The 13223-nt window shown below is 39.6% G+C and overlaps 1 protein-coding gene across 1 annotated transcript; it reads right to left on the bottom strand.

The window, feature by feature from the left end:
- Positions 1-1000: 1000 nt before the first annotated feature.
- LOC109955126 (uncharacterized) lies at positions 1001-4440 on the bottom strand. The gene is made up of 7 exons (XM_020590971.1): positions 4387-4440; positions 3786-3792; positions 3641-3697; positions 2492-2785; positions 1386-1517; positions 1266-1293; positions 1001-1127 (listed from the first exon to the last, which is right to left on the bottom strand). The coding sequence occupies exons 1-7, from the start codon at positions 4438-4440 to the stop codon at positions 1001-1003; spliced, it is 699 nt and encodes a 232-aa protein (XP_020446627.1).
- Between the last annotated feature and the right edge of the window lie 8783 nt (positions 4441-13223).

The raw sequence follows: 13223 nt of genomic DNA, 5'->3' as shown, positions 1-13223 counted from the left end.
TCCCTGACTGCAGCCTTTCTCTGCTTTAACTAACCTTGCATTTAACAGCCTGAGGAAGACATCCTGGCTACACTAACATCTTCTAATACAACAGATCTCTAATCAATATCTATCTAACTAAGAAAGTACCTAACAAGTTTTAACTAGTTGTTCCTAATAAACTTCCACCTGTTTGTAATGTAATGTAATGTAATGTAATGTAATGTGTCAGCAGCTCCACACTCTCAGAGCCATTATGATGAAGCTCTGATGTGGTCTTACACATTTTCTTGCCTGTTAGGTGCTGACATGTGAATTGCACCACTCTTCCTGTTCTTTCTGTGAAGTACAAGCTGAAGAGCAGATGTTTTGCAAGCAGAAGTAAAAACAAAATGTGTATAACTATCTCAGTTTATTATTTTATTCCTCACAAAGGGGTTCTGCACAAAGCAGGGCACTAACAGGAGAAAAGTCAACAATAATACACATGTCCAGAGCCAATGGACCTCTTCTTTATGATGCAGCTTTAAAAACAAACAAGCCAAAACAAAAACAACAACAAAAAAACTTTGCTTGGACACATTATATCTGGTGTTGTGACACCAGGGGACAGAAGTTCCCCATGTGGTATTTGGTATTTTGACATTGCATTTATTTCTCGTAAGAAACAATCACATGATACAGTAGACTGTGATGAAGAAAGCTGTACATATTTATTTCCTGTTAATGCACTGTACTGAATTTTTATTGCTGTGTTTAATTTACTGTATTGTCATGATTGATGTCAATTAAAGAGTTTCTGACATATCAACAAGAAGGATCTCAATTCTCTGGGTTTTACCACATCAGGATTATGTTAAACATCGTATGTAGAATTAGATTAAATCAAACAAAGCACACACTTGCAGGTAATCATATTGACCAACGTCTTTGGTAAACCTCATCTTTCAGGTCCATTATAATGCTCTTTTTGTTAAATTTTTTTTTTTTTTTTTGCATGTTTTCACCTACTGATGGACGTTCATGACAGAGACGAGTACACGTTATCCACAATCACATTGGCAGGGTCCAGATCAGTGTAGGCATGGTCGGTTCTTGTATAATTTATGTACACATCTCTTTCACTTTCAGTCTGTGGCAAACCTCCCCTAATGCATTGAAAAATAGGATCAGTCTGGTAATACATACAACCTTCTGACTAAGACAGTTTAATAGCCTGTAAGCAACATGCAAACATCAGTATAAATGAACAAAATGTGTGCATTTTTCCTCCTGTCAAGACTTACGTTGGTGAGTTTTCAGGTCCGGGAAAACCTTTAAGAAAACCAAGACAATGAAACCATCCACATAACATTTGCTTAAAAAAATGTAGTTAAATGGTAAAAATGCTGTATGGTGTTGTTTACCTTTAGCCGCAGTGCTGGAGTTGATCAATATGTGACCAAATCTTTGCCAGCCCAGCCAAAACAGAATGGCAATATTGATAATCAAGGCCAGCAAAGACAGGACGAAGGCAGTTATTCCTAAATTCTCCCCCACTTTTGTAAGTCAAGGATGGCACAGAAGTGCACGTGGAAGTTGTGGGTCACAGCAACATGAAAAAACATTTAAAAATGACAAGTTTTACAAACAAACATTCTTAACGTTCTATATACTGTACATTAGATAAGAACTAACAGCAGCTGTACTGGTACCTGCCTTTAGTTTGATGAAAAGTAAACTCACATTAAAGTTTATGCAGAAGATACTGTATGTTTGAAGTAATAACATTCTGTGACTTGGCCACAATTGTACAATAACCAACTCTTTGGCCACTGACAAATAAAGAGTACTTTTACTTTTAATACTTTAAGTATATTTTGATGCTAATACTTTTGTACTCTTAAGTAACATTGTGAATACAGGACTTTTACTTGTAAAACAGTATTTATAGATTGTTGTGTTATAAGAGATGTGAGTACTTCTTCCACCCCTGAAATTCACCAGCTACGCAGTAGTTTACTTTGGGTTTTTAGACTTTTTGTCTACAAACAGATGCCTATTATGGCCAGAAACAACTCCATGAGAGCAGTGAGCGTGAACGAACGCTATAAGTGTTGCTGAGTGATGCAACAAACATCTTGTCACTATGGTAATTTGAAAATATTGATGTTCCTAAAAAGTGTTTGTTATGCCAGATGTTTACGCAAGGAACAAAAAAACATTGTGATATAAATACCAGATTTTTTAAGTCTTACAAATATCAAGACGGATGTCAACTTCAAAATCCAGTACTCCAGTCGTTTCCCTTCCTACTGTAATATGTTATATTGGTTTTGGGATTAAATTATGCCAATAATTGTTCAGAGCACTTTTAGTTTTCCACTGTGTAATCAATGTGGATGTGGTTTTCTTTCTGGTGCCAGTGCACTCTTACCATCCTAAAATAAAATCTCATGCTTTATTATTAGTGCTCTGATTAATGATGAGTCCCCTGCCAATATTCGGCATTAAAAACCAAGAGAGCACCAACCTGTTGGCTGCATGGCGACAATATAGACTGTGTGGTTAGGGCTAATCCTCCTCTGCTGTACCCTGTTCTTAGCACAGCAGCGGTACAATCCACTCTGCTGTGGCTCGGTGAGAGTCAGATCCAGATCAGCGCTCACGTTTTGCCAGGTCTGATTTTCCAGGTGTTGCCAACTGATGTCCCACATGGGGACAGCACTGCAGTGCAGTTTGACCGTTTGACCTGCTGCCACAGGGTAGTTTGGTGTGGCCACCAGCTCCAACAGTGATAGAGGTCCTTCTGAGGAGGAATTTGAGACTGAAGGGTGGGTTGAAAGATACATGGAGAATGATGAATGGAAGATGGAGAAAGTAGAGAGAAATTCTTGGCATTGCACAGATTTTTAACCTCACTAGCGATGCAATACTTGGGACGGCAATGCTTCTTTGTTTTGTTTTAGCTGTTGAACCAGATGTAAACCTCATCAACCAATGGATGGATTGTCACTGTATTTTCATTTTCTGCTACTCCATATTTTGACCACTACATTTTAGTGGCAAATATTGTACTTTTCACTCCATTAAATTTATTTTATAACTTTAGTTACTAGATACTTTTCAGAATCTGATAAAAAAAAACAGTAATCATAAGACTTCATTGATCTCTGATGGAAAATTCACAAGCTACTCAGCAGTAATTCACATTAGAAGCATATGAGGAAGTTAAAACTAACACAATAATAATTCAGATCTTAATTATCTGATATACATTAATGGTCATTTACCATTCAGCATAATTTTTCAGCATCACTTTTACTTTTAGTATTTTAAATATATTTTATTGCCAGTACTTAAGTAAAGAATCTGAGTACTTCTTCAACTGCTGGTGACTTCTTAACCTTTCATATAACACCACCATCAGAGCATTTCAGCTTGTCCAGTAGTTTGGTGTATGACCCAAAACCTGCCAAACTAAAACGTTCCCATCAGCCTGATCTGTACTTCATGTTTAGTGCTAATCAGCAATGTTAAATTAGCAGCATTAAATGTTAAAATACCACCAAACTAACATACTGCAGTATTCAGCTTCACACAGCCACCAGAGAGGGTATAGACTGTTAATCTTGCTTTTCAGTAATTTAATTTCAAGCTAAAGAGTCAATTTCTGTATTACCTCCCACTGTAGTACTAGGAACATTGTGGACAGTTGTGAGGGTACACTGGAATTTCACTGCAAACACAAAGAAAAAACAAATTGTTGCATTTGCAAACCATATTCAGATTTTTTAAAGCCCATTTACTAATAGAAATATCCTTACCTGTGGTCTCACACATAAAAAACAGGAGGAAAAAGCTAAACATGTTATTTTGAGATGACGCAAAAGCAATTGCTACAGTTACTTCAGCTAACAGGTATGAGAATGAATCAAATGTTACAAGCACAGGTGAGGAAGTATAAAACTGGGAAACTGAAAGAAAGGGAAGCTTCAAGTTCTTGTTTTCTAAGAGTCAACAAAACAATAATGCAGAAAATATATCTATCATAACATTCCCAGGTGAAATCGTGGTGTGGCATTGCAAAGTGCAGAAAAAGCAGAAAAATGCCTCAACAGCAAGAGGAAAAACTATCAATACAAAACCCGCATTGTTCCTAGCTGAACAAAACCAAAGGCTAATGAAAGTACTAAACGTGTAACATGCACAAATGAGCATACATATAATTATAATTAAACATAATCTCACACATGAAAGGCTTCAATTTGTAAAACTTCATCAGTCAGTTTAGGACCTGCAAGAAGAATGGTTAAACAGACTCCACAGAACTTTTAATGGTTTTTTAAATTACAGAGCCAATAGGCAAGTCTACCAGACAGTCAGCACACTGGGTTTCAACCATTTCTTATCTCCCACAGTGATTACCTTCAGGCTCAGGCTGATGACAGCCAAGACTGTTGCTGTTGGACAGTTTGACATCGTGCCTCTCACCTGAGGCGGAGGGTCAGTGGCTTCCAGAGCAGGTCACAGTTCAGCAAAATGCACAGAAATTAAAGATGAGTATACTGTACAAGGCTGTATGCGCAAATGAAACCAGCACACAGGGTTTACACTGAAATAAACAATATTATACAACTTTAAAATTCTTGTTTTTCCCTGTGTGTTTCAAGTAGTAATCTCTGAAATGTGATCAGCTTGTTAACAATTAAGCCAATTTTAACCAAGCACATTAGCTTTTAAATGCTAAGTTATTACTGACAAATAATAAGAAAACCAGCCTACTGTTTGGTCACACTATATTAAACAATTTGGTTGTAACAGGACATGAGCCACAGCAACAAAGGCTTTAACAAATCAATAAATAAAGCTGCACAGCTATGCTTCTTGTCTGAACTCATCCACAACCTTCTCTGCAGGAGTGGTGCTACTGTGCCGCTTCCTGAATCCAGACTGACGGTCAGACAAAATAGCTTGCAAGATGTATAAACGTTTTCAACAGGTTACTCCCAAGCGTTTCAAGAATTTTAGCCAGCACAAACAGATTGGAAATAGGCCTGTAATTATTTAAAGAGGAAGCATCACCATCCTTAAATAAAGGCTAATTTCCACACCTTAGTGATCTCATTTGTTAGTAAGATACTGAAAATACTGTATGTGCGAGAGAAAAGCAATAGGATCTGCTGCAACTTTTAAACTAGAATTACTGCTTCACAGTTAAATGCCTCCACCAGCACATAAAATTCACAAGAACCATCCATCCATTATGTATACTAATCCTAGATGACATTGGGCAAGAGGCGGGATACACCCTGGACAGGTAGACAAACAACCACACACATGCTCATTCACATCTACGGGCAATTTATAGTCATCAGTCAACCTAAGCTGCATGTCTTTGGACTGTGGGAGGAAGCTGGAGGGAACCCACGCAGGCACAGGGAGAACAGAGACGCCCCAGGTTGGCCGGGGATCGAACCTGGAAACTTCTTGCTGTGAGGCGACAGTGCTAACCAACGTGCTGCAATGCAGCCCCTTTGCAAATACCTTTAACCTTTATTTATTCAGGGTAGAATGGGACAGATGTGAGGTCCCTGTGACCTTGACATTTGCTCACCAAAATCTAATCACCTGTGCCAAAGTTAAAGAAATTCCCTCAGAGTGTTCCTGAGATGTCATGTTCACCTAACTGGACCACTTGGACAAGTGAACTTTCAGACAGATGGAGAACCTGGAAAAAAAAAAGGCCCTAACTTGCCAAGAACAGCAGGACCCGCACAGTCAAGTATTAGCTTCAGTGTTTAACACTGGAACCTAGTTACAACATGTTGACAAAATGTAGGAAGTTGTTTCGCTTGCATGATGAAACTGGTGCTAAATCAAATCAACACCCTGCATGACAAAGCATTTAGGAAGGAAGAGAACAGTTTGTGAAATTCTACTGAACTGTACTAAAGTGAATGTGGCAATACTACCATGCTTACCACCATAATTAGCTAATAGTAGCAAAAAGTGTCAAATGTAAAAGCTGTATTTATACAAAAGGACCAATCTCATATTGTAGTACTGCATTATTAATAAATACTGTATTAAATCATTTTTGCATGCAAAGAAACCAGGAGGTGTAGATCTCAAATAGATAAAGTGAAGTAAATACACTAGATGTATTTGTGTGGTTAATAGAAAATGTAGATTATAATGGAACTATACTTAGTAAACATGCTGTTATTGGTACTTAAGTACTGTCAGGGACCGAACAGTAAGGCAGAAGATGCAGATTTTAAAATTCAAAAAAGATGGGCTTTTTATTCACCCAAAAATAAGGAAAAAAATTACCTTAAATATCAAATATAAGGGGCGATAAAAGAGATCAACAAAAGATAACGAAACGCAAAATACAGCAAACTGAACTGCACAATACTATAATACAAAAATCCACTGGCTTAAAAAAAAAAAAAGACAGGACTGGGGGACCATATATACTGGCTGGCCAAACCAATAACACACACAGGGAATGGACAAAGACGCTATCAAAATAATCTAATTTTAACATAAACTACAAACAAATAAACAATACATTTCTCCTAAACTCCCCTATTTCCTGTATTGGGCACTTAAACTATAAGGTCTGAAGTTTCTTTTCTTTTGTGCTCCTATATAGACTGCACCAGTTCACATAGAATTCAGAGCCATATTAACAGTTGCCATTCACCATCAGAAGACAGAAACAACAACTCGGTTTCATTTCCAATTTCACTGTGTAGTTTATGTGAAATTTTGGAATGTTATAATTTACATCCCTATTTTCTGAAATATAATTTTCTTTCTATTCTTTGCTGTCTGTAACATTTTTCTGTAGAAGAGAGAGGTAGTGTGAGACGACGTTTTTCCACATGCCCTGTGACCATCTGTGACTTCCTCTTAATGAAGCTGTGTACATCAGAGGGGTCACAGGAGCCACTTTCTTTCGGAGAAAATGATAAATGGCAATACTGTATAATTATCTGTGTCTGTCCTCATGTGTGCATAATGTGTGCATAGAGAGTGTGTGCCTTTTCCCCCAAGTCTTTATTCTTCATTATTCTTCTATTATTCATTACTCATTCATTATTCTGCCTGTACTGCTGGCTACAGTCATACCTGTTGGTTCTCACCTCAGACATCACTGTGATCCCCTGCTGACAGATGACAGTGAAATAATGGGATGAAGTATGTGCGATGATACATACACGCATGTAATATCATCTCCAAAGTTGGAATCTGCCTTTACCTACTTGAACAAATCCAAATAACATATTCTGTGTTATACTGTATGAACCCCCTCTATGAATATTGACTGTCAAGAGAGAAGGGGAAGCAAGTGCATTATTTCCTCCTTTTACACTGTTCGTAAAGACAAACTGACATCTTAGAGCGTCACAAGACAACTGTCAAAACTCCCACATGTCTGTGCGGATGAAGTGTTTAATTTGTGGGTTTTAAAACCTAGCAAATTTCTATTTGTCAGAGAAGCTGTGTATCTGAGGTTATTATCTATGATTAACAATAATGTACTTTTCTTTTTTTAACCATATTTCTCACCTCCAAAGTGCTTTAAACAATTTCCACTGCATCACAGTGTGACATTGTCTTCACATTTTAATTTAAGAGATTGTATTCATAAAAATATTGATTGAAATCATTTTAAATATCAAGGCAGACAGTGAGGCTACAAAACACACACAACGAACAGGTTGTGACCCTTTGAGATGACACATCTGGAGTCCCTGAAGCTCAATTTGAAACTGTTAGCAATACCAGCTTCATGCAGCTGGGGGTGGATTTTCCATTTCCTTTCAGTGGGAGCTTACATCGAACATGGCCACTGGATGGTGCTCAGTACTTGCAGTTTACAGACATTTCTATTCATGTAAAGATGCCTCACAATGCAGTGGCCATCCTCTCAGCCTTGTGATTCCAGACAACCAGCTTGCAATTTTGATATGAGTGGCTACAGACCATGGTCCTATTAACTGCACAGTTACTTTAAATCCATCAGGCAGGTTTTCTAGTGCACTGGAAGATATGAAATTACAAGTTTACAGCGGAAATACTCAGTGTATATATATAAAACAACAAGCATTTAGTGATTTTTGCTAGGTGGTGTGTAATTAATCACACTTGAATTGCACTCAGCTTTGGTTTTAGATTGTGTAAAATAATCTCCACATATAAAAAAAACTAGTTTTTGGTTTAAGTTTCTTCAAATGAGTTAATACTTTTGTCTACAACAAAACCAGACACTTCCCCTCACTATCCATGTGACAGTCTCTGTCTCTGGGGTGTTTTCTCCTAGTTCACACTTGAATGGCTGTTTTCTGTCCTCTTGTGCTTTCAGTTTGTCTGTGTGTTCTGAACATTAGCCCTATGGGGGGTTGCAGTCACTTCATTACAAGGGAAATACACTATTATGTTGCTGAGTGGAGAAAGCATGAGGTTCAGACGGAAATTTCCTCTTGGAGACAGTTGTTTTCGATGGCCCAGATGAAATATGAAGGCACTGTATGTGAGTGGGTATTTGTGTGTGTGTGTGCAGGCAGAAAGACAAAGGAGCGCACTCATCCCTGCATCATTTTTTGATGGATAAGTTTCCTGCCTCCTCTCGTCACGCGTTGGTTGTCACAGCAATGACGAGTGGCTTCCGTCTGCTTTTCTGGCGGGTGGTGCAATGTGACAGTCGTACGGGCAGCTGCCAGCATGTGTCTCGCTGCTCTTCCTTCTGTAGGGCCCCTGAAGCCCCCCACTCCCTCTATTACTCCCCTCCTCAGTTATTGTCCTTTTTTTTTACCAGCCCTCTCTTCAGCAATTCACAGCACCTTAAACTATGAACATCACTCCTTTCTCCCCCATCTCCCTTGGCTGACCTGTGTGGTGCTTCAGAAATAATAACAACGTTGAGAACAGCAACAGCAGTGACAAGTGCTCTTACAACGTTGTGCAACACAACAACAGAGGACAGACAGCACTCAGCTCCAGATGGGTGCTTCCTGTGCCAGCCAGGAAATGGGCCTGAGCTCCCTTGCCATCATATTTCATTTTAGCAGAGAACAGAGATGATCATCACTTCATCTTCGGCACATCCATCCCCCCATTGGGTGAGCTGTAAATTCATTTCTGTTTTTTGTTCTCCTTCTCTGCATGGATTCCACTTGGATTGTTGTCATCACTGGTGAGAAATGCTGGGGCATTCAAACTCTAATATTTAGACTCACAGCATTTCCTCTCCCTGCTGTGGCGTCTCTCTGAGTGGAACAGAGCTGATATGGTTGCGGCTGACTGCACACAGATGCGCACAACTGCGTGATATGTGCACTCAAGTGCAGACAAATAAATGCACATGGAAATACATTGACTGCGTTCATCAAAGGGCCATTACACTCATTTTAAACATACCCACAAAACAGTTGTCTCTTTTTAAAATATCTGGGGCTGAGTGTTCATGGAAAGTGTGTTACAAACTGTGGTCAGAAATTTGAAAGATGTAAAATGTAGGTGCCAACAAATGGCACCACCAAGCTGTATTATGGGCATTACAATATAAGATCGAATGCTTTTGGTCCAGTTAATTTACTTGTCTAGCTGCATACTGCTTTAGCCCATCTATGAGAACTGACTGAAATAGACATGAATAACAACATATCAAAAAAGAAAGGATGACAAACCATTACAGGCATTATACACCTGAGAAACACATCAATTCCATGTGTGTATGTATCTACAGTATGTTGGGTACTTGTATGCATGCACATGTATGTGTGTGTGTGAGACTGGATCACCCCTGTGCTGTGCCATACAGATAATGCGCTCAGTTGTGCTGTGTAGGCCCTGTGTTGAACAGATGTTGTGGATGGTGATACTGTCCCTGCGCTGAGCAGGAACAAATTACAGGCCGATATACACACGAGAACACGCACACACAAATACAGATACACACAGGCGGCACAAATATAACCTTCAGATTACAGATGGCCCCTATCAGAGGCGGCCTGCTGGATTTGCAAGATGTAAATACTGAGGGGGTAATCCAACACGGGGCATAGGGGGGGTCCAACACGGGGCAGGATGGGCACCAGATGGTGCATGTGTGTATGTGTGTGTGTTATAGGGAATGTTAAGCATGCTGAAGCACTGACACTGGGATTATGGTGTCATGTTTTTGGTGTGCCACAAACAGACCTGTAGTTATTCATCTTAACACAAAATGCAACACAAAACACCCCTGATCCCTGTTCTCCTTCTCTTTGCCCACACTGCACTCAAAGAGTTGAGAACTTCCACTGTTAGAGGCCTTCTATGCAAAACCAACCTAGACTTGGATGTGAGCAGTCAGCTGAGAATGAGAACGGGAAGATGAGCGCTCTGACAAAAGACAGAAGAAAGAAGAAGAAAGGAAGGCGTTGTCATATGACTGAGGGCTTGTGTGTTACTTTAACTCACAGGGGTCACATGCCTATGGTATGTTGTACTATCCCAGGGAACATTTTCAGTTGCACATCCTTTTTCATTTTACCTCCTCCCCTCCTTCCTCCTCAACCCCTGTCTCTTACATGCTTTTTGTCCTTGCCATAATTTCATCTCTTCGCACGTCATTAGCAAGCTGGCACCTAATGAATTTCTTATCTCTTCAAATTCAGTGGCTGTTGTGATAACGTTTATTGTTTCCAGTTTAACTATTCCCCACACCAGAGGTAGGGGGTGTGCATGATGTGTATGTAAAAGTTTAAAAATGTGGGGCTGTTTAGGCGGATGGCAGCACACTTTGGAGGGATATGGTACATGGAAAGATGTCAGGAAGAACAAGTGGTAGGAATGACAGAATCAGGAGGGCAGGCAATGGAAATAAGAAAAAGAAAACACAAAGAAAGAAAGACAAAAGACTAAATACAAAAAATATAGAGCCAGTGATTGGAAAGCGATACAGCGAGAGATGATTTAAAAAGTAGAAAGGAAAAGGTGGGAAGCAGATCGAAGGGCAGAGCAGTGGCAGATGGGAGTGTTCTGGTCTGTTACTAATGTTCCTCAGAAGAATTAAAGTCCAGGAAGTGAGAACACATGCACCAGCGCACGCACACACATGCACCTTGGCAGCTCAGTATAGGTGTTGGTGGGGGCCCCTGTAAACATCAGCAACCCCCTACTGACTTTGACTTGAATGTAGTTAGTAACGTAGTGACCCATACAATCCCTCATACACTGGCATCAGCTCCTGTAGTAGCATGTGGCCGATCCAGAGTGTCACCTCGCTAATTATGGACACACACAAACACACACACACACACACACACACACACACACACACACACACACACACAATTGTTTACATTCTGATGAGGGACTTTACACTGACTTACTGTACATTCATTTCCTGGAGACTCTAACCCTATCCTAACTTTAAACCATGTTAACACTCTAAATGGGGACCGGCCACAAGAGGAAGGTCATGTACCCACAAACTGAATGTGCAAACAAGTCTCCACAATAAGAATAATACTAGGCACACATATACACACACTGCTAGCTGAAAGTGTTAAGCGCATTCTTCTGACACCTTTTACTGATAACAGAATGCATGTGGGGTGTGATGTGAGGAGGAGAGAAAGAGACACTGGGTGAGGAAAAGAGGAAGAGGAGATGGAGAGAGAGAGAGCTAGTGGCAGCAGTGTCACATTGTTAGCATTAGTGTACGATTACACTGCTGAATATATCTATTGTAGATATTTCCATGCATGTGGATATCTCATGTTTTGATCATCCCTGTCTAAAGCATAAACAAATAAATAAATGGCATCATCAAGTACAGCTGAACAAAAAAACTGCAATAAACATTTAACAAAAAGCAAGAATTCAATTTTTAACAGTATCAGACAAAAGCAATGCCCTATTATTTCTGAGATTAGGGAACAATGATGAAAACAAAAAGAGATCAGCCAGTGACAGTCTCTAAAACAGAGCACTGTCTTTAATGATGGTGCAAACCACCATAAAAGATATTGTTTGCCTGCTCTGAGTGATTCAAAGGTTTCCTAAATCATTTACATATACTTCAGTGTTTCTGAAGGTCCTTTTAAAACTTATCTCTGTGTTGTCATACTGTTTGTCTGCCACTGTAGAGCAGCATATCCAAACATAATGCCTGCAGCTTTTGCTCTGTGAAAAAAAAACACCAATATTCTGCAATTATCCTCTGAAATACCTTGAAAGCTTGCGATCTTACACAGTAAATTATTCTATAATAACTAATACTAGAAGGGTCAGGGGATATATTACCAGTGCTTTATTTAGAGTGTCAAACAAATTAACCTTGTTTGTGCTTTGACCTTTGAAGAAAGAAAGGCAGAAAGAAAGAAGTAACTCTTAGATCAAAGTGTTTTAAAGGACAAAAGTCAGTGAGCGTAAAAGGGTGTGACACATGCACACATGTAAATCTCTCCTCAAATGAAGGTCAGAAAGAGGTAAGCTATATGTTTAAAAATTATTTTAACCCAAGTTAAGGCTATGAAGAAAGAGAAGGAAGTCTATACAGACGCTAATGTGGCTTTAATGTTTTCATTTGATGCCAAAATTCTGCTTTGAAGCCATTTTACATCTAGCTTTTGAAGAAAGGATTCATTTGGAGATGCAGAAAGGCACAAATTAAGGCAGCTCTTGGTTTGTAATGAGCACTTTATCCCTTTCTTTTTCATATGTGTATCAATCAAAAATCAAACAACAGACCTTGTTAGTCAGCCCTTTTAAAATCCTCAGTTTTACATTCAGATTTTCAAATTGTTCTCATTATTTGTTCTCTTGCGGAAGGAGCTTAGAACTCTGATCCTGTGATGCACCAGCAGCCCAGACTGCCACTGTGCACCAAGTAAGGACTCTCAACTCAGAAGCTTCCTTACATTCCCAGTGTCATCACAGTACACCCACTCAGAAAGCAGCCACTGTGCTGCTTGGTGCTGCAGTGCCTGCCAACTGTCCACATGTTGTGGGCATGGCTGAAGTGGGCGTGGCCTGCACGGAGAGCCTTAACTGCCTCAGTAGGAACATCAGTAGCGCAGTTCTGCTAGCTGTCCACAAACATATGGCCCTGTTTTTCATTTTGGGGTGTAGACAGTGAAAAGGAGAGGACAGAGGGGGAGGTAGAACAAATGAGGCAAAAGCCTCAGAAAGACAGAAGCATGATAGAAGGTTAGGGTAGAAGATAGATATGGCCACACAATCAGAGGCATGGAAGACAGAGA

The sequence above is a fragment of the Monopterus albus genome, unplaced genomic scaffold, assembly GCF_001952655.1.
Source record: "Monopterus albus unplaced genomic scaffold, M_albus_1.0 scaffold13.1, whole genome shotgun sequence".
Lineage (NCBI taxonomy): Eukaryota > Metazoa > Chordata > Actinopteri > Synbranchiformes > Synbranchidae > Monopterus > Monopterus albus.
This window is presented reverse-complemented; position numbering and strand designations above follow the sequence as displayed.

Bases quoted from the DNA above. Each gene is read 5' to 3' on its own strand.
- LOC109955126 (XM_020590971.1), bottom strand. From the start codon at position 4,440: ATGTCAAACTGTCCAACAGCAACAGTCTTGGCTGTCATCAGCCTGAGC. The intron at 1,294-1,385 runs GTAAACAACACC...GTTTTCTTAAAG, and splicing joins CTCCAGCACTGCGGCTAAAG to GTTTTCCCGGACCTGAAAAC. The intron at 1,128-1,265 runs GTAAGTCTTGAC...TCAATGCATTAG, and splicing joins GGACCTGAAAACTCACCAAC to GGGAGGTTTGCCACAGACTG.